At 44.6% G+C, this 22,695-nt stretch overlaps 1 protein-coding gene across 3 annotated transcripts in view; it reads right to left on the reverse strand.

Annotated features, from left to right (window-relative positions):
• Nucleotides 1-22,695, reverse strand: part of PCDH11X (protocadherin 11 X-linked) — a 419,667-nt gene that overhangs the window by 368,780 nt on the left and 28,192 nt on the right. For all 3 annotated transcript variants that reach the window (XM_054169524.1, XM_054169525.1, XM_054169526.1), the window contains exon 2: nucleotides 6,449-7,032. In XM_054169524.1, coding sequence (XP_054025499.1) covers nucleotides 6,449-6,988 — 540 coding nt within the window. In that variant the 5' untranslated portion in view covers nucleotides 6,989-7,032. The remainder of the gene's footprint in view (nucleotides 1-6,448; nucleotides 7,033-22,695) is intronic.

A 22,695-nucleotide genomic window follows, 5' to 3' on the forward strand; every position in this document is an offset into this window, starting at 1 on the left:
TGAAATCCTTACGTTCATTCCAGTAGGGGACTGTGAAGTAACAAAGACAAGCCAGCCCCCATCCAAACAGAAACTCTAAACATAAGTCTAAGCTACATACCAGACCAGCAGGTGGGAAACAAATAACACCCCACAAGCAAACAAACCAAGACAGAAATGTTGGGGTTTTAGCAGGTGTCTTCTTTTCACCTTGTATAACAACACTTCCAACTGCAGGCTTCCTTTTACCAACCCATCACTGCCCAGGTTTAGGTTCCAGCTCCTCACTGCTGCAGTTACCTGGGATATCCGTGCATCTCCAGCTCATTTTGGTTTAGTGTCAGTGAAGTATCACTGCCCAGCAAGCCCGTCTCCAGGGGCAAGAAACACTGAAAAGTCAAGAACGTTCCGACCCAAATCCTCTCTTTTCCTGAGCATGTGTAAAATGTGTGCAAAATGAAAACTCCTGGGATTCTGAAGAGCCTCCTCTTACAGTTCAGCCACGTGACCCTTACACAACTACTGAAAAAGGATACTAGTGAAAAAAGAGGTTACAAACTGTGAAACCACTGAGCTGCTAGTGGGTACCCTAAATTTAACACAGGGTTTTGCTAGGAGAAGAGCAAGGCACTGGGATTTCCCCCACCCAGTTAGCAGACCTGACAATATTAGCAATATCTGTTTCCATTCAGAAAAACCTTTCTCTTGGCATTTTTTTCACAGAAGGCAGATGTTGGTAAGAACCACCCCAGGCTGTCAGTGACCTATATAAAGGGCCAGTACACCACTTCATTGTCCTCTCTAGCTGCTGAAACCTACACAGAAGAATCACCTACATGTATTTCAGTGCGATTAGCAGTTGGATGCTCCCCCATTCAGACACAGTTGAGAGTAAAAGCAAGGGGTACTGCTTCAGCTTCCACTTAAGGGAATGAGGGGATAAAAAAAGAGCAAAATGAGAGGTGATGCTTGGGATAGTGAAGATGATCTGGTTAGCACCTGTGTTAAGAAAATACAGGTCTGTGTCTCTGCACCAGGTTTGCAGGGACATTAGCCATGCTTTCTTCCCTTCTCTCTATGCACTGAACTGCTCAGATGGTATTAGTGCAAAATTAAAACACAATCAGGCCACAGAGTTGTGTTTGCCCTCCTGCACTAGCAGATGTGTATGACTGATAACAACATCATTATCCAAAGTTATTTAATTCATCTTTCTCAGTTTGGTTTAACCACAAATCTAGTCTCACTCTATAATGTTGATTTATCTACCTTCTAGCTTTCATTTCAGATAAGAAACATCTCCTTCTATTCTTAATTTTCACAGTCACTTGATCTGGAACCACTGTGAGGCTCAGAAATAACCTAGCTGCAAAGAGCAGGCTTGAAATATGATGAAGATTTGTGAGCTCCATCTTCCATGGGTCATGGAATTGATAAACTGTATCAGAAAGAAGGGGAAAGCTTCTATTGAAAGGCATCACATGAGATGATGCACAATGGCAAGAGGTAACTCTCCTCCTCAGAGGCAAGACTGGTGTGTTGAGACTGAGTAAGAATCTGTTTTGTCAGATTACAGAGGTACAAACCGGCAGCTAGAAAAGAGTTCTAGAAGGAATGCACCAACTGCTTCTGATGATGAGTAAATAAAGGAAAATTACAGTAATAGGTAAGAATAATGGAACCACAACAGCAATACTGATCAAACTCCCCCCCCCCCGCCTAAACTACAGCAGATTAAAGCAACAAACTATCAGCACTGAGGGCAGGCTCACAGAATAAAAAGCTTTGCTCTTGCAGGGACAGAGTTATATTTTCACTGTGGTCCACTGCTAGCTGGGTAGTGCTGCACCTCTGCCCTGTCTAGTGTGTATGGTATTACCAGTTGGCAACAAGTGCTAAGCAACATATCCAAAGCACTGATTTTCAACCAGCTCTTTCAGGAATCCCTTTGGAAGTATGCTTGTCCCTCTCCATTACAGCGCTCCCAGCTTGAATTCTATTCAAACCCTGCTGTGAAGCAGCTCCCTTTTCAACAGGAGGAGAACAATGAAGTGCTTCACACTCAAATCTTCCTAGTCAAGGCAGAGGACCCTTACAGCTGTAAATCCCAGTCTGTTCATCAGGTAATACTAAATACAAGCTCACCTTGAACTCAGGTACAAGTGCACTGCAACAGTGCAATCAACAGCAGCATGTGAGGATTTCTAACACTGTTGTGGTGTTGCCAGACACAGTGTCCACTGCCGTCAGCATGTAAGCAATCCGAGTGCCCTGAGGAGCTGAACAAAGACCTTGTGCTGGTTTTGCCTGCAGTACAGTTAATTTCCTTCACATTAACTGGTATGAGGCTGTTTGTGATTTATGCTGAGCAGTGTTGATAATATAGGGACGCTTTAGTCACTGCTGAGCAGTGCTTCCATTGTGTCAAGGCCTTTTCTGCTACTCACACCACCCCACCAGCAAGCAGGCTGTGGTACACTACAAACTGAGGGGAAACAGCTGAGACAGCTGACTCCAGGTGACCAAAGGGCTATTCCAGACCACAGGACATGATGCTCAGCATACAGAGCTGGGAGGAGGAGCAAGGGCAGACATATGGAGTTAGGGTGTTTGGCTCCCCAAGTCACCGCTGCATGTGATGGAGCCTGACTTTGCTGGAGCTGGCTGGACACCTGTCTGCCAGTGGGAAGTGGGGGATGAACTCCTTGGCTTGATTTGCTGGTGCCCATGGCTTTAGCTTTACCTCTGACACCGCCTTTATCTCCACCCATGAGCTGTCTCACCTTACCCTTCTGATTCTCTCCTCCATCCCACTCTGAGGGAGGGAGTGATTGGCTGTGTGGGGCTTAGCTGGGGTTAAACCACAACAGACCTGTAGGCTGAGCTGCCTGCCAGGGTTGAACCACAGCACTGGTATTGTAGGTTGGTCCCCAAAAAGAAATCACAGCTTATTAGCAATTCCATCTCAAATTTGCTCCTGCACCCTGCTGTTCTAACATGCTACTTCTCCTCTGAATGCCTGTCTCTTTTCTTCTATCATTCCCAGGTCACACTGCAGGTAGTTAACTGAGATAAAAATCATGGGGTTTCCATCTGGACATTCCTTCCTCTGAAGTAGCTCACTATTTGTCTTAGCTGTCCCTTCTACCACCTCCTACTAACACTGTTACACCACGTTTCTGCCCAGTCTAGAATTGGTGCTGCTTCTCATGCTAAATGCTTTTTCTTTTCTTTCTAAATCATGTTTAATTAAGTTCCCCCTCCCTAGCCTTATTCAGAGTAAAATCTGCTTGCTATTTGTATTTGAACCCTTCATGCCATTCTACCCATCATCAGCTTCAGGCACCTCAGCAGAGAAACTCAGTATTTCACAGTGCTGGGCACAGCAGCTGCTTTGGGCGACAGCGAGATGCCTTGCATCACTGTTTCCTGGAAACACTCTCTTCTATGAAAAAGAAAAAAATAACTGGAAAAAAGACACCTGGGAAAAGTTTCTATTGCAGTACCATGGAACATTTACATAGAGAGAAGTTGTTGTCTGTTGAGGACCGTTTTGGAAAAGGTAGGTGGGCAAAAATCACCTGAAGGCTGATTTGTGTGGCAAGCGAAGGCACTCTCCTGTATTAACTGAATCAGAGCTCATGTTACAAAACTTCCAAGTGATGCTGAAGCCAAAATACAAGCAGGCCTTTTTCACAATGCTTTCTTTTCTTCTGTTTTAACAGGACTTTGTGAAAGAGGAAGGAGATTAAAATAATATGAAAGTCTTTCTTATAGTTAGTAGACTTCATCATCAGTTATTAACTGCAGAAATAAACTGAATGCCACAATGATAGGCAGCCTTTCCCCGTGGTTTTAGAGGGGCTGTCTGTTAAGTGTAACCAAGTGAGGAGATACTGGAACAGGCTGCTGTTAGCTTCCCAACGAGCTAGGGCTACTGAGAAGGCCTTAAAACCCTGCAAAACACTGTGTTAAACCCTGCAGGCCACTCCACGGAGCCTGCGTCTAGGAGCCTACTCTGGTTTAGAAAGCACGGCAAGCATCCTCGTGTCTTCTGCCAAACAGGCCTGGCTTCACACAGACAAAAAAGCACATCTTACCTGAACTTTTAAAAGTGAAATATAACTGCAGAACTCTCTCTTCACTGCACAGCTTGTCAGTTTGCTGTTACTTTCAAATCTAGAGCAATGCATTTCACCCTGTTGCTGCACGCATACTAAAGCATCAGCCTTTGTGCTTCTGCAAAGTGACTTGCATATCTTATCATCTCCCACTCCTCTGCCATCCCCCAAGAATTCCATCCTGCCCATCATTTCCAGAGCTGGTGCTTCCCAGAATTCCCCACAACGCTGTCATTATCAGCCCTGCTACACTCAGCCTGTGCAGAAGGCATTGATAGTTCATGGGTTGCAGCTTTCCCACCTCTCTCTATGCTGCTTACAAAAAGAAGGAAAAGGTCACCAACCAGCAGAAGCTGTAAGGCATTTGTGCCTGCAGAGCATCCCCCCAGAACAGTACAGGAGAAGAGCATTTGGGGAGAAAAGGCCAGCACAGCACCATCATCCTTGTGCTCCAGTCACTCCCTGCTAGTACTTCACTGTTACCCAGGCAAGAGCTCTCAGGCACAACCACTTTCCCCTTCCTCTCTCATTTCCCTATTCCTCCCCGGTCTCTGGATCTCTGCACTCCCTGCCTGCTCACCAGGACCCTTCATTTCTACTACATTTTCTCCCTCTTCTTACGTGACTACTTCTGGTACTACACTGCACAAAGTACCCATGGAGGAACACCTGGGCACTGCTATGCCAAATGCTGTCTGGCTGTCACTGACTGCTTCTTGGTTTTACAGATGCATGACAGGCTGTGTGCAACTGATGGCTTATTTACAGGCAGTGGATTCACAACTCAAAAAGTACATGACCAACAGGCAAACAGGAGCAAAATGCTATTAATTCATTCAGGAGATCTGTCTACAGGGCTGTGATTTTACAGACCTGTAGCACACCTAGCCCAAGAACTCAGACATTTCAGTCCACATCAGTCTGTGTTTATCCTTGCCCCCTCTCTTTGCCTGCTGTGCCAGAAGCAGCTTTTCAGAGATACATCACTATCTATGGAACAGGTGCTCTTTTTCTGTTTCCCTCCCCCCTGCCCTAATTCAACCACCAAAGTGTGATCTTGTTGAAGCTATCTGCAGCTCTCCCAGTGAAGCCTGGCTCTCTGGCAGACCAGCTCATCTCACACGGCACCTTCAGACAAGGCCTTATGTCCTACACTACTTTCAGCACAGAGCTGTGGCTTATTTCAGATGAGCTCCCACTTGTGCACCACAAATTTGCTATCATTCTGCTGAGCTGTTGCATTCTTTATTCTGAACACACAGCCCAAAAATAATCTCTCAACACAAGACTGCTATTGTGATCTGAGCTGCTGCTCCCTCAATCCCAGGGACTCCTGATTTTGCCACTGGTTTTTTCCTTTTCCTAGAACATTTCCAGCACGTTCCTCTCAGACACATTACCTAACATTTCTCTGTTCAGACCATGGATTACTTTGTCACGGTTTGTCTGCACTCCTGGCTTTCTTATTATTTTCTGCTGCTACTGCTATTTATCTAATATGCTGCTATCCATTCCCAGGTTTCTCACTTCAAATGCCAAGCAAAGAAGACTGCATCCTACTGGATGCTTCTAGTTAGCTGTTTAAAAAAACAGCAACCCAACCCCACACATGTTGAGCCATCTGCCCTCAGCATAGCCTACCTAAGTAAACTCAAGTGGAAGTAATCCCTTCCTCAGCCATCACACACCTTACACACCACATCAGGTTATTCTGCTCCCTAACCACAGCTCTGCTCTTTGCTACGCAGAGGAGAAGAAGGAAGAATAGAAAACTTCAGCTCCTGCAGGGCCATTGGCACTGCTCTCCTTCACCCATGCACATCCTGGACTTTCTCCTGCTGAGACGCTGCAAATCTACTCCAACAAATGGACTCTTTTGTTCTGGAGCAGCTCAGCAGCACACAGATAAGCATCACGTCACATAAGCTGCTGTACTGCTGCTCAAACCCACCAGCCATGCAAGAGGGACACAAACCCAATGCCAAACATTGTCACACTCGGTGCAGTCGTGTCGGTGGCAGTAAGAACACATCTTTAACGGTCTAAGGAGACTGCTAGCCCAAGCACACAAACACTTTGAATGCTGCTGGAGACTTCATGAAGGCATTTGTGTTTCATCACACTGTTGCACAGACAGACATACCCAGACACACACACACGGTTTTCCACACAGTGAGGATATCACTGTGGATGCACTGGAATGCACTCAGGGTATAGATCAACATTCCAAGGCAGGCACCGCACTGGTGGTACACAGCTTCCTAGTTCTGATGGGCTGATGAGGACTGGAAACATCACTGGTAAGACAGTGGCACAGGCAGCAGCAGAGAAGAATGGAAGAAACCCACCTTAAGGAGCTCATAATGCTGGATACCGTTCACCCCGATGTCCGGATCGATGGCGGACGGCACGGAATAGCGGGAGTTAATCGCTGTGTTTTCAGGGATAGAGATGTTAATAACTGTCGAGGGGAAGAGGGGAGCATTGTCATTTATATCCTCTATTAGGAATCTGATCTTGACCAATCTGAACACCTCATCAGGCAAAACAGCAACCTCCACCTCATAGAAGCAGCGATTCTCAGTGAAGATGCCGGCACACAGCTTCTCCCGGTCTATGCGGTTGGCAGTGGTGAATATCTCCCCCGTGTTCTCCTCCACCCGTACCAATGGCACATCCCCAGTCTTGTACACAAGCTTGAACTGCAGTGGTGAGGAAAGAGGCACGTCTGGGTCCAGCGTCAGGTTAAGATCCTTGAGCAAATTGCCAATGAGGACATTTTCAGGCAGTTCTTCCCGCACGGTGTAGTTCTTCTCCTGGGCGCCAGATTGGAATACAATACAGGCTAATAAGACTGCCAAGAGGTAGGTTCCAGACAGCAAGTCCATCTCCAGAACAACTAATGAGGATTCCTGTAGAACACCAAGAGTGGCTGCAAAAAGGAAAAGAAAGAAAGGAACTTATTCAAACTGACCAGAGTATTGTGTTCTTGCAGTGCTGGAGACATGACATTAGCACCCTCCCTGCGGCAAAGAACTCGACCCCTCCGCAAGCCCTGCCCGTGCAGGGACCGCTGCTGCAGCGGTCCTTCACACAATAGCTAATGTTTCAGGCACAACTTTTACTTACAACTGTCTTCTAAACACTGAGGCAAGAGCCTCAGATCAGATAAGGAATAAATAAATATAAAAATCTGTTTCCAGCACGAGCTTTTCCCTTTGCTGCTTGACAAAAACTCTTCCTTTGAAGCCTTTGCCACATTGCCCTCAATATTTTTTATGTTTCCAAAGAAGAAAGTAGGTAAGAAGCTTGCAAGCAGCCATCTGCTGAGAACCAAAATCTTTTCATACCTTTTGCTCAGAGATGTGAAACCAAGAACACTTCATTTTCCCCCAAGTTTGCCCTGACAAGTTATGTAAGATTTGTTAACAACAAAGAAACCTGGTTGTATTTAACACAGGAACTAGTGAAAAAATACTGAGGTGGATTCTGGTGAACATCAGCAAACAGTGGGTGGAAATTACATGGGGGCATTAACACAGCAGCCCCTTCCTTCAAGATGACAAGATTTGGGTTGACCTTTGGAGGAAAACAAACAGTAATACTCACTTCGCTGCAATTTGGATTATCTGGCTAAAGAGCAATGCACAAATTCCAACACAGGAGGAGAACACTGAAAGCTTTCAATGTAGAACTAAAGCTAAAAGATTGTTCCCTGCAGACAGGGTAAATTTGCAACCCCCTCAGCTGCCCACCCAGCCACCATATTGCCAGATAATCTCCATGTGGGTACTTGTCATTAATTTCCAGGTGAGACAGGTGAGATTTCATTTGCTTTCTTCAACTGCAGGGAAAAACCAAAAGACGAGAAGCAAAAGACAGACTATGCAGGAAAAATGTCCCTTCTGCTGTGAGCCAACATCAAATACATCTTCTGGAGAAGGACGTGTAAGAAATCTCATAGAATTAGAAACCTGGTGATGTCAGCTCATAGGTGAGCTCAAAACTGTCAGTCACCAATACCTTTGAAGTAAGACACAGATTTGTTCCCAGCTGAAAGCAAACTCTGTACTTCTCAGCCTAGTTGCTGAATAACAATTTATTCACATCCAAAGATTATTGACAACCTCAAGAAAGATGGAAGTAGAAAGAGATGACTTTTAGGTACTTAGAGATATTTAGCCACCCCCAGTCTTCAGCTGCAAACTTCCAGAGGACAAACACAGTCTTTTCATTCCAAGTCTAGAATAAATTGTTTTGCCTAATCTTTGCATAATTCTGCCCTTCCAGAATCTCAGATAATCCAGGACAGTATTTCTGCAGGCTTCACTCTAAACTTATTTATTTAGTCAATGAATCTCCCACCAGCTCTGCACTTTTCAATATAGCTGTACTAACCCAGCTACATCCCTTGCACTGTGCAGGTAAAAATGCCATTCCTTCCCTGCCTGTCCTGCTCTGATTCTCCATGTCATAGCACAGATTGATTTACTCCTGCAGATCGAGTTGCAGCAGCTGAAGAAATTATTGAAGCCAGTAATTGTCTTCACCCTTTAGTTACAGCCTTTCAGCAGTGCCATTTTCAGGGTAGTTTAAATTAAAGCATTTGACTTTGCAGTGAAAGAGATTAGGCCCAATTAATATTGCCATTCCATTACAATTCTGCAACCTGCTTTTGACTGGGAGTAAGTAACAGCTAAAGACCACCGCAACTCGATCTGCAAGGTGGATCTTTCTGTGTCAGCATGACTTTACTGCAAAGCACTTCCTGGCTTTATGATTACACAAAAGCAGCAACACAAAATAAAAAACCCATCCTGCAAGCCTCCCCTCATGAAAAAAGGCATTGCTCACCTGAGTAACTCAATTAACCTGCACGAGATCGCTGACAGGGGTAAGAACTGGGTGCGCCGCTTCTGTGGCGCTGCTACCGCATCACCTGCAGCATTTCAGTCCTTCACTGACTTGCAGTGCCTCAGCAGTTCAGCAACAGGAACAGGGCAACACTCCACAGGCATTCCGTGTACTATTAACAGCCAGTTTATAAATGCATTACCGTATTCAACTCCAAATACATAAATATGGAAGTCATCAGCAGATCCTGGTTCTCACTACTGCTTACACTGGGGCAGCAGCGTGAGCTTAAAGCAAGAGCTGCAGGGATGTTGTAGCAATGGATTCATTTGGCTGTTGTCAGTTTATTCATCAACTGGCTGATACTTCTGTAAATACATCTCCTGCAATTGTCACCCCACTGAGTAATTGTTCATGTACATGGAACCTGCAAGGAGCTCTCTTTTCAGGAAAGCACATTTTGGTACGAGAAGCTCCCCAGGAGCCAGCAGCGCCCTCAGGCAGCCCACAAGGCAGCTGTGTGCTGGGCTGCATCCAGAGGAGTGTGGGCAGCAGAGCAAGAGAGGGGGTTCTGCCCCTCGACTCTGCTCTGCTGAGACCCCACCTCCAGTACTGCCTCCAGTGCTGTGGGAGTCAGTCCAGAGGAGGCCACAAAGATAATCCAAGGGCTGGAGCACCTCTGCTGTGAGGACAGGCTGAGCGAGCTGGGGGTGTTCAGCCTGGAGAAGTGAAGACTCTGGTGGGACCTTAGAGCCCATGGTGGGGAGGCTGGAGTAGACAATCTCTAAGATCCCTTCCAAGCTGAGCCATTCTGTGGTTAATAAGATACATATATCACTGCTGCTTCAATGCAAAACACCAACTCAAGTGTATGTGGCACAGGAAAAGCTGGTATTTCAATGCTCCCTTCAAAACAGAATTTCAGACTGGTAGCACGTCCCATGCACACTGTAAAACAACCTTTGTGTCACAATCTGAGAAACGACAGAACAGCAGGAAAAAAACCTCATACCTGATGTTTACAGAGTCATATTTTAAACTTAAGAGTTCACTGCTCCTCCCCATCTCCCATTCTACAACAATACTGATGTAAGGGTTGCCTATAAATTACACCAATAGAAAAATCCTGTACAGTCATGTACATACATCCTGTAAATAAACATTACACCACAAACAGTTTGGTTATTAACAAGGTTAGCAATGCTACACTGCTGCTCTCTCTCTCATTCTGAAGACACAGGGAATTTCGGTCACACTCAAACCAGCAGTGTGTGTTTCACCTATGAAGTTTTACAAAGCAATGTGCAGATGAACACAGAAATCAAGCATTCTGAAGAGTTCATTAAAAACTTTCCAGAATCAATTCTGGGATTTATGAGAGCACCAGCAGGTAATTTATACTAAAAATGACTGATAAACCTTCCTCTGATCCCGTTACAAAGGCAGTGGAGTTTCTAGGGTTTAGAAAATAGCAACAGCAGGACTGAATTAGGTTTGTCAGGAAAACTGCAGGGTGGAACTTCTCAGCACTACAATATTGCACATGCTTACATTTACTTTCTTTTAATGAAACAAAGTTGGAATCGTTCTATTAAGCCATTTTTGTGTCATATTAAGGAAAATACATTAAAACATGGAAATACCAGAACATTACTGCTGTAAACCATGTCAGGTAAAAGCTAACATGAATTTCTGTAATGCCTTTTACTGCTGTGTTTTCCTCAACTACTAAAGGCTGCAGACACGAAATAGGTAGTGGTGAGTTTCAGTAGAAAACTGCTCGGTCTCAAAGTAGAAAAACAACCACCAGTGGCTCGTAATTCTTTACCTTCTACAGAATGCACTGTTTTAAAAAGGTCTTCACCTTCCTTTCTAATTAATTCTGGGAACAATTTTAACCTAGATCTATACACCTCTAAGGACAAAACACCCCATCAGGACTCAAGGTTTCTGGTTAGATATACAGTGGAACATCTTATGCCATAGAATCAGAGAATTGTTAGTGCTGGAAGGGACCTGCCATGGGCAGGGACACCTCGTACTACATCAGGTTGCCCAGAGCCACATCCCACCTGGCTGCAAGAACCTCCAGGGATGAGACTGCCACCACCTCCCTGGGCAACCTGTGCCAGGCTCTCACCACCCTCATGGGGAAGAACTTCTTCCTAACATCCAATCTGAATCTCCCCATTTCTACTTTTGCTCCACAACCCCCCCCCCTCCCCCCCTTCCAATCCTATCACTACCTGATACCCTAAAATGTCCCTCCCCAGCTTTCTTGTAGCCCCCTTCAGATACTGGAAGGTCAAAATAAGGTCTCCTTATTGTGCTTACATGCCTCTCCTGCTCTGAAGAAAAACTGAAAGAAAAATGACAGAGACATCACCATGGAGCCTGGAAGAAGCAGAACCCTCTCTCCATGTCCTAAGTTCTGTCTGCTGCGACTCATGGAGCTGAAGAGGCTGCCCAGGGGACCACATCTCTTCTCCAGCCAAAGCCTCAGCACCCTTCCTCTACAGACCCAACATCTCCTGCAGCACCATTCCTCCACAGACTCAAACTGTCTTGGGGGGTGAGGGGTGTGGTAAAAGAATTCCTTTCCTCTTCTCTCTCTCTCTCCTCTCACTCTATTTTCTCTCTCTCCCCTTCTGATCCATCCACTTTATTTATGTAATCAATAGCCTTGCTGTTGATGTTCTGGCCTTGTTTGTGCCTCTCATTTCACAACAGAGGAATATTCAACAGAACGGAGGCTCCTTCCCTCTCCGGACTGAGACACTGTTCTTAGCAGCACCCTATTTATCTAGTCAGAGCTGTGTGCTGCCTGACATTTGTGCCACAGCACTGAGAGCAATTCTATGGCAACCACAAGGCAAAGGAGGAGAGCATGAGGTACTTCCCAGCAGCCAAGCATCACCCTGGAAGATGATTATAGAATCAGGGCATTTCTAATGACACACTAGTGAATTTGTCTCTCAGGTTTGTCTCTGTACCATGAATATACACACCACTCAAAGGGGAAACAATGCAAATACAAATCCAAAAGCAAAAGGAAAGGCTAAAGAAGCTGCAGATGGAAATGGCAGTCAGGCAAAACAGGACACTAAGAGAACGTCAAAATAGAGTATGTCAGCAGTAGCAGATGGTGGGAAAAGTCAGAGATAAAGACAGACAAAATCAAACTACAAAAAGAAAAGAGAAAGGAAGTGGACAGAAGTGCAGCCCTAACACAGTGTGCAGCAACTGCAGTACAGCAACGAGAAAACAAAGGAGTACCCGAAGGCTAAAGGGAGCGGTACAACTGTGAAGGACCCCTCACTGGCTCCAGCACTCACACTTTTAAGGCTGCAATTAAACAAACCCACAACAAAACCAAACCCCCAACCCAAAACAAAACCAAACCCAAATAAATAAACAGACAAACCACCAACCAGCTGCCATTGTTTGGCAGAAGGCAACATTTGGCTTGCCACACCACTGTTCCAGCTTCCAGCAAGATGCATTGATGTCTGTACTGCTGACTTCAGTAACTAGTGAAGGCAAATGGCCCAGATGGACAAGATGGAGGGTAGGAGGGAAAGGAAGAAATTAGCTTTGCACTCCTCATCTGAGTATCTGCACACTTAAACAGACATGCCTTTTTTTCTTTTTTTGTCAAATATGCTAAATATTAATGGTACAATTTAAATATTATCATTGCTCATTATTATCTTCATTTAGCAGCTGTCAAATTACACTTGAAAAGTAGACAGGATATAAAAACTTTACCTAATGGAGTATGATGGGAAGGGAGAATCTAAATCTGTTCTTCATACACAAGGCTCTATCTGGTCCCACCTGAGCCAATTCTTGTAGCTCATTACAGGGCTCGACTGCTATTTCTTACTTCTACAGAAACGCAGTAAATGCAGTCCAGGTGTCTACTTCAGATGAAAAGGCAACACTATTTCTTGATCCCTGGGCTCAGGTTTGACTCAGAGTAGGAATAAGTAAGGTGAGGTCCTAATTTGTAACTGTTGTATCAAGTTTTGAGAAAAAAAGCACCACAGAATACTTCAAAGGCTCAGGAATACTACATGGAAGTCTGAAGATACTTCCAGATCCAAACACTGAAATCAGAGAAGAAATCATGAAATAGAGAACTAATTCTTACCTCCATATCCCCAAGCTAGGATGTCCCACTTCTCCAGGGCAACATCCCTTTCTTTTGCTGCTAACCCACCTTACAGAGGAGCGTGGGAACCCCTGCATGCCTCTGAGCAAGAGGCGCCCATGACAGGGGCTCTATGTGCCCGGCCAGTGTGACTATGACGGGACTGAACAGCAGGGAGCTGCTGGAAACTGCTCCCTCTGAAGCATCAGATCTATGCTCTGTGCCAGAGGTGGCGAACTTCTGACTCCTGTTGATAGTGACTCCAAAGGTAAGCTGCAGAGCTCAGCTGCTGGACTGTTCAGCAGGTGCTTCCCTGGTGCTGTACCCTGGCAGTGTTTGGGGGTTTGGCTGTCGGTGGTTTTTTGCTGTAAGTCACTATCAGAGCTGAACACAGCAATGTCTATCCTTTGTCACCAAACATGCCACGGTGCACTCATGGTACTGGCTGCTTTGGATGGTGGCTAACCTTTTGTGAAAGGTCTTTCTTACCATTTTCGATGGCAATAAGAAACACCTCAAAGCTGCTGCCTGTCAGGAATCCCTCTCAGTTCTTATGGCCAGGAACAAATGATAAGGAACAATCTGAACTAGTTTTTATACTCCAGAATGTTTCGAACAAATTATTTTGTAGCCAGCAATATTTATCCACAGATCTACTCCCTCCATAGCATATTTTGTGATCCTGTTCAAAGCAGAAAGACCTATCTCAAAGAGAAATAGACGATTTGTTATAGTATCAAGGCTTTCAGATCCATTCCCTCATATGATTTTATTCTAAATCCACCAAGGGACTGATTTATTCTTTGATCTATGTTTTATTAGCATGATGGCACTGACTTCAATGAGGTTTCTCTCATTTTCCTATCATTTTTTTTTCCTCCAGTGATGAACAAAATGAAACTGGAAATTCTTATGGCTAGAAGAAAACATCACCCTACATCCATTTAAGTCAACAAAATAATTAAGGAAGTGTGAGCCCAAACTTGCTTACAGCTGCATGCTCTCCTGATTCAGAGCCTTCACAGCTTTAGAAACAGAGCATTTGTAGGCAGGGGTTTCTTTGTTTGTTTGCTTTTCCAACACAGAGGATCAGAATTACTCTTCACGTGGGGAAATAAAAACTTAATGACAAAAAAGGCAAATTCCTACAGCCCCAGGAGGCAGCAGCCAAGGTGAGAAAAACTAACAACTGATAAACACTTACTGAAAGAAAATTCTGTATTCCTGATACTGATCTGCAGCTAATAGGAGAATGCCCATGAAAACTTGTATCAAGAGGCTGGAAACAGTGAACAGAACTATAAATACACAGCAGGCAGTGAGCAGGCTGGATGAACAAACTGAACTCAGCCACATTGATGTAAGGCACAAAGAGCAATTTCTTTTAATTGTTGCAAATGAATCTTTTTACTAAAATAGTAAGCACAGCCCATGGCTGGGAAAATGCATCTAGCAACCACTCAGCAAATACTTCAAACACATCCTGTAACTTACTTCCAAAAGCCCTGAGAATAGGCAGTGTCCAATTCATTTATGGAGGTGGACAGTCCTGCTGTTAGCATTGGAACAGTTTTGCACCAGAGCTGTGTAGAAAGCTAAAGGCTGAGAACAGAAATCTTGTGAGCAAAGTGAAGATCTCCCCACAAACCCAACACACAAATCACCTTTAAACTTGAAGAACGTTACAGCTCTGAACTACACAACAATAGACTAACCTTCAAAAATAACATCAAAAATCCAAGTTGTTAATAGTATCATCCCAGAATGGCTCAGGTAGGAAGGGACCTCAGAGATCATCTACTCCACCCTCCCCACCACGGGCAGGATGCCTCTCAACTAGACTCAGCTGCTCGAGGCCTCACAGCACCTGCTCAGTGTTTTATTTGTGTTTTTACACATGAATACAGTTTACAAAACAAACGAAAATTGCTCTAGTTCTGGCCTTTGAAAGCCTGTTGGTGCCTCACATCTGGCAATTCAATCTCTGCGGAAGCAAAGAAGAGCAAAGTCCTCCATGCCCCAAGAGGAGGGAGGTGACAGCGCAGTCAGAAATCCTGGGAAGCCACGGATGTGATCGTTGGATGTACTTCAACTTCAGCCACACTTTTATTCATTTTAAAATAGAATTAGATCTGATCTTAGTCACTTGTGTGAAACAGCAACTGCCAAGACAACCTGCTTCATACATAATGCATCCTGCTTTACTGCCTCGCTGCCAGTTAATAACTTTCATTATTGAATAGCAGGAAAATACAGCTCCTACTGTCTGCTGAACAATTCCAGTACTGTAAGAGCAGAAATACTGCTCACAACTGAACACTGTAATGTCTGTTGCTTATATTAAATACAATTCTGCCTAGAGTCCAGTCACCTGCACAACAAAACTGCAGGGTAGCAGAAACCTGCTGCCTTCTTCCCTCTCCAGCTTCCATTCTGAACGGGGAGAAAACTACTAACTTGCTACACTCTCAGCCATTCGTGACAACACTCTTCCCAAAACCAACAGGGCAAAAAGAGCAACCAAAACTACATACACATGGCCCTTTCCTTTTTAGAAAAGAGCTCATTTAAAAATCTCCTTACAGAAGTACAATTCTTGTGTATTTTATACATTCTGGAATTGTGCACTAGCTGCATCAAACTCCTGGAAGAAAAGTAACCTAGTGGATGTCAGGATTCATATATAAGACTTTAAATCCCAGAATCCCAGATTGGTTTGGGTTGGAAGGCACCTCCAAAGGTCATCCCATCCAACCCACCAGCAGTCAGCATGGGCCTCCTCCACTAGATCAAGGTGCCCAGAGCCCTGTTGAGCCTCACCTTGAGTATCTCCAGGGATGGGGCCTCAACTACCTCCATGGGCAACCTGTTCCAGTGTTCCAGCACCCTCATGGTAAAGAGAACCTTACTTTTTGTATAGATTTCTTTTCCAATCTCTTCCACTTCTACATTCCCATAACTTCTTTACAGTGAGGGTGACAGAGCCCTGGAGCAGGCTGCCCAGAGAGGTTGTGAAGTCTCTCTCTGGAGACTTTCCAAACCCACCTGGATGTGTTCCTGTGTGAGCTGCGCTGGGTGATCCTGCTCTGGCAGGGGGGTTGGACTCAAAGGTCTCTAGAGGTCCCTTCCAACCCTACCACTCTGTGATTCTGTGACTGTCTCAGCACAATACACCCAACAAACGCCAAGTGTCCTGTGAAATCGGTCTCACAGATCTTTGTAACAAGGTCTTACACTGCTCCAAGCCTGGAAGGTAATGAGCAGCTGAATTTTCACCCTCATTCCTGCTCAGCAGATTATCAGCATGTCTGTGTGAAACAGCACCAAGAGACTGCAGCAGCAAAGCAAGGATAAAAGTTATTTTAGGATTTATTCCAACCTCCCATCAGGCTGTCTGGCAGTGGACACCGAGCACCATTTCTGATGCTACAGGGCTTTTAATACCTACAAAATTCATACACTTAACTAAGGTACTTCATTACTTACTGTACTAATTAATCAGTGGCTAAGCATCCAATAAACTGTGGGTACAGGCCTTTGGTGGTATGAGGAGAAAAATGCCTCTGGTTAGAGCCTACAAAGCACTCTGGCAATGGCTGCAAGCAAAAGGTGCTGTCAGATAAAAGGTGTCAGCAGCAGCAGCTGCAGCAGTGTGGCTTCAGAAGGATTTTCTCTGAGGAAGAAGTGAGTCACCCTTTTCCCTCTACTAACTATAGGAAAGAAATGTCTATAAAAGAAAATGAAAAAGTGGTTCGATAAAAGATTTCTTCTGATTTATTAAGAGGGAGACCAAAAGCATCTGGGTTTGATCCCAGCTGGTTAGAGTTAAAAGGATTAAGATCAAGCCTTACTAATGAATATCTTACATTATTAAGGGCATGAATTCATCTCTTTATGATACTGTTATAACTTAGAGTAAATACATATTTTACATTCAATCAAATTCACTAATAGCATTGGATATTTTGACACACTCTGTCTTTAATTACCTGTTTCTCCTCCAGTGCTCCTAAGGAGGAATTCTCTCCTTAGTACATTTCCAGCTTGGAATGCCTTTTGCTTCAATATGTTGATACAGTGCAAGGACTTACTGACAGGAACAACAATAATTACTATTTTACTCTGTGTTTCCTGTAAATCTGAACACACAAGTTTGGGATGTAGCTTTCAAGGAAAAGATGTACAGCAAATAAGGCATTAATTACAACATGTAACCTATTCCTTTGTATTCTAATGGAGTAGGAGTGAAGTGTTCCTAACTCTGTATCAGCACATGCACGACTATTACAGATTGCAAACTTGTGAAAGGTGAAATAATGTCCATTTCTAAGAAAAAACACCATGCCATGCTGGGATGTAAGAAAAAGACTTCTTTAATTCTATCATGTATACAGAAAATGTGAAGTGTTTTCCTCTGGTATTTAAAAACTAAAGCAGCGCTGGAATCACCGAACTGTTCTGGGAAAAGCCTTGCTAGTACATAGCACCTCTCATCCTGACAGGTCCCCTAAGTGCTGTACAGATTGCAAACACATGGATTGCTTCTCAAAGCACTGAAATCCTGTGCCAGGAGCACTACACTAAAGTGATTCTGGAAAGGGGATTGAAAACTAAATTATCCAGCGGAAATGATGGAGCATAGCTGTTTAGACTTGAGAGAAAGCAGCTACCAAAAGTCACTCGGACTACTTGCACAAAAAATACCCTGCAAAGAGTCACAGAATTGGGTGGAACAGAGTCAGAAGGGTCCTTTGAACTGGTTTTGTGCAGGCCCTGCTTCTGCACTTCAAATTTTGTTTTATCTGTATAGTAAATGTGATTCTAAAAGCAGAGGATCTGGTCAACAATTTTCCATTTCATTGATTCAAATCCCACTGAAATTGGTGGCATCTTCTGCAGGGTTCACAAAACGTGCCAGTAGAAGTGTGCATGCAACCAGGAGCCCACTCCCTACTGCTACTCTCAGCAGCAGTGATGGGATTACTTTTGTCTATTGTGAGCCAGGGATCACAGAGGTTTTGCCTGGTTTTGACAGAGTTTGAGGAGGCAGATTATTGCTGTGTGGATGGCTGCTGCACTGTTTTAAATGGAGAAGCATTCTCTGTGACCTGAGGGGGTACTGCCAAAGCTGATTCTTTTAAAAATCAATTCAGGAGATTCATAGTCAGACTTGGCTGCAATATGGAGGCAGAAACTCTTTTATCCAATACAAAAGACAAAAAAGGAAGTTCCTGCAGCTCCTCTTCTATTGAGATGCAAAATCTCCTTGTAGGAAAAAAATAAACAATGAGATGTTTTTCTGGACCGCACTGCATGCTGCCACGCATTTGCCCAGGTGCTCTACTCTTGCTCAGATTAAAGCACACAGATACCAGGGTGAAATTTCTTTCCTGTCCCAGAAACAGATGATCAGGCATCTCAAGCCATAGTTTAAGTCTATACAAATTCAGGAGAAAATGAAACAAGTAATTGCAGCAGCCTCACAATGCCCTTTCTTAGACAATTAGAGGGGAGCTGTCTGTTGTTTGTTCATTTGTTTGTTTTATCACAGAGGCATTAGGGGAACTCGGTTGAAAAATATCTGCAAGATGAATTTCCAAGCTGACGAGCGAGATGGTGCTGCCTGGAATGCAGATTGTGTTCCACTCCTAGGTTCAGATATAAGCTCACGTGGTCCCTGCAGAACAGCAAAAGCTTTGCACCCTCCTTGACTGCTGGTATTTTGGAGTTCTATCAGTGACTGATAAAATAATCACTAGAATTTCAGCCATTTCATTAGTCCTGCATTTGACCTGAAATTAAGAAGGTGAACGATCACACTGCAATGAATCCGTGGTCAATTATACAGCCATTCAGGGTGCAGCAAAACTACTTGTAATGAAGGCTTGTTACTGAAATTATTTCATTACATTTTATATAAATAAAATTGATACTTCTCTTTTTAAATCAATGTCCAAAGGCTGAAACTGAACACAACCTCATGTCACCATATATCGCCTGCTGACACTGGCAACACTTACAGACCAATAAATGAAAACATCAATTGCAGAAAAACACAGCAAGGTTTGCTCTAGCACCGGACTCAAGCTGCATCACTCAAACCCACAGGCTGCAGCTAGCCTTCAGTTACCTAAAGCCAAACCAAAAAACGCCCAGCAAGGTGTTGCTTTGCTTACTGCCTGCAATGGCTGTATCCTTTGGGTCACCACCTGAGATGAAACGGAGTGTCTGCGTACCACTGACTCCCATTACACCTGCTCCTAAGGAACAATAAATACTGACCCTTTTCATCTCTCTGAGAGCAGTGCAATAGCGAATTAGGTTTGTAAAATAAATTTTAAGAGCTACTTGCCTCAAGATCTTAACATTTAGAGAATAAATAGGTTAGAATCCCAGCTTGCTGGGGGGGGGGAGCTGTGATTTCTTACGGCAGTGGGAAGCAAAAAAGATGCACCTGTAAGGAGATAGATTTTGATATCAACACTGTTACAACATTGCCGTGCCAGAGAATCACAGAATGACACAATGTTCAGGGTTGGAAGGGACCTCTAGAGATGGAGTCCAATCCCCCTGCCAGAGCAGGATCATCCAGGGCAAGTCACACAGGAATGCATCCAGGTGGGTGTGGAAAGTCTCCAGACAAGGAGATTCCACAACCCCTCTGGGCAGCCTGCTCCAGGGCTCTGGCACCGTCAGCAAAAAGAAGTGTCTCCTTGAGAAGGAACCTCCTGGGTTCCAGCCTGTACCTGCTGTTCCTTGTTCTATCACTGGGCACCACCATAAGAGAGCCTGGCACCTTCAGCTTGCCCCCCACTCCTCAGATATTTAAAGATATTCATCAAGACAAGAGCAAAATACCACCTGTTGAGGGTGGCTTTAAGCAGGCTGCACTATCTGCAGGCTCCCATGCACCTGTTTCTGTGCACTGGGCAGTTTAGGTGTCTCACCCTCCAGCAGAAAATAGAGATGCAGTTTCAGTTCCTTCTTTTTCACTCGGAGCCTTTGCAAATTGCCTTTGTGCAAGCCTTCAGCAGGATGTTTTAGCAAGCAGGCCACCTAGTGCCTAAGCTAACAAGTACTGCAGAGGGACCTAAGTGCGCTGCAAGAAGGAACAGTGCCCTTAGCTGGCTGACTACCAAAACTGTGCTACAACCCGGCGAAGAGAGTAGATAATTAGGTTGCCCAACCCCCGCCCTCAAGTGGGTTTGTGACGGTTTCCTGGGACAAAATTCCCTATGGAGTATAGAGACACCTTTCTTGGTATGAGAGCGGGAATTGTTTTGGTCGAGAGCTAATTTGTAAGCAATCAAGCTACTTGTAAGACTTCATTTATTTCAATCTCTTGCTAGAGCCTCAACCACACCCCTGAGCAACCTGTTCCAGTGTCTCACCACTCTGTAAAGAACTTCCACCTGATGTCCAACCTACCTCTGCCCTGCTCCAGTTTCAAGCCATGGTCCCTCATCCTGTCCCCACAGGCCCTTCTAAACAGTCCCTCCCCAGCCTTCCTGTAGGTCCCCTTCAGATATTGAAATGCAGCTCTAAGATCTCCCTGGGGGCTGGAGCATCTCTCCTCTTTGTGACCCTCCTCAGGACCTACTCCAGCAGGTGCATGTCTCTCTTGTGTTGGAGGCCCCAGAGCTGGATGCAGTGCTCCAGGTGAGGTCTCACCAGAGCAGAGTGGCAGAATCACCTCTCCTGTCCTGATGGCCACGCTGCTTCAGATGCAGCCCAGGATCTACTAAAATGAAGACCAATGCAGTGTTTCACTGGTGTGGATGGCACATCTGGTGGTGCCATTGAAAGGGTATTTCCTCCTCCTCTCAATTTTATCAGAGATCCAGAGCCAGTTCAGCTTCTGTTAGGATTGTTGGCCAAGTGTTCATAAACATCAAGAGGCACGGTGCCTATTAAGCTTTCCGTTTCATCTTGGCCATGTACTGCTTCCCTCTGCACTGCAACGAAAATTCAATCATCTCAAGAAGCAGCCAACAGCCCTCAAAGTAAAGAAGAGCACTGCACTGTTTTAAATTACCCTTAGTGCCTTCCTCAGAGTGGTCAGACTTGAAGCCTATGGACAGGCAGTTCAGAGGTATCAGAAGACAGTGAAAGTATTTTCCCATTCAGATTCCACAGACTCATTTTCCAATAATTGAACATGCCTCCACAAAAGCAAGTCAGACCAGGACTGGCGCTTTCATCCTCCACAATTTCAGGGGAACTTAAGTTTCCACAGCACTGGGAAATGTATATCCAGAGCTGGGTATCTCAGCCAGTGCTCCAAGTTCATTTCCCCCCCCCCCAATCCTATTTCCTCTGGAAAGCAAAAATCCCTGAATCTTCTGCTTCAGTTTCCAAAGTTGCTCAGGAGCTGTGGGTGTGTCTATCTGTGCATGCAGACACTGCTTAGAGGGGGAAATAACAGCATGCAAAGAAATAAACATCTTTGGGGCATTACAGCACAGTTAAAGAAACCATGCCCAGCACTTGAGTCTGCCTCAAGGGAAGAGTAATTTTTCTTTCCCTGAGACACAGAACATTCTGTAGGTGGCTGTGCCTGTAGAACTGCCCAGTCCTGTCACACACCCTTTAAAGTGCACTGCATTTACTACTGATGAGATTTACTTTCATGGCCATTTATGTTAAAACAAAGCCAAACAAATAAAAAAACCCACCCCAAGGTATAGGACCTGACTAGAAGAGGAATAAATCCTGCAAGAGAAGAACTCTTCTGTCTGTGGTAAATGAAATCTCCCAGTTGCCAACTGCAAATCCAAAATTTAGATTCCCAGCAACAAAACTGCCCTGCAGCATCTCGTGAGCTTCTTGGCATTACCCTTTCTGAAATGTTATATACTTATTAGCCAACCCACCATATATACCTACTCCTGAATGAGAAGGATCAAAGACAGCCTGCTTGATTCTGCTTTTGGGAGCTGAAAGGCATCAGCCCGACTCAGACATTAATAAGAACAAAAAGCCCCAAGCTGAACCATTGTTTAGCCCCTGCCCCAAAGAAACTGGGGACTCTATGGTAAAGCCAGCAATATCTGACTCATCAAAGAGAGAGTCCATGGCACAAGCAGGAATCTCTCCCATGATGGATTTTTAGTTAGGTATGAATGTTACAGTACGTGAAATGAAAATCCAGCCAGCCAATACAAACTGACATCAGCATGCCAGGGTGAGACAGCATTGCCCACGAACTGTGGGCTCAGTTGGTCTCTCACAGAGATACACAATAAATATCATAAATAAATATATTAATTAAATAAATATCATAATGAAACCCAAACATTAATGTTCTGGTTTGCTGGGCCCCCTGGGGGTGACAGAATGCTCACTGTTTGCAGTCTTGAGGAATGCATTCTGAAGCAGGATCTGAAAGGCTAAAGCATCGATCATGGGTGCACTACCGACGCCGCTTGTCCCTTGCTGCCTAGCAGCTTTCCTTCTTTCAGAGTGACAACTGTAAAAACTTAATTTAACTGCATGTTAGAGCAGAGGACCTGTGAGTGGCTGTTGTCATCAGTGTGTAACATCCCTTGGGTGACAGGTTCTCTCATTCACCCGAGCGCTCATGCATAT

Source organism: Dryobates pubescens, chromosome 18, assembly GCF_014839835.1.
Source record: "Dryobates pubescens isolate bDryPub1 chromosome 18, bDryPub1.pri, whole genome shotgun sequence".
NCBI lineage: Eukaryota > Metazoa > Chordata > Aves > Piciformes > Picidae > Dryobates > Dryobates pubescens.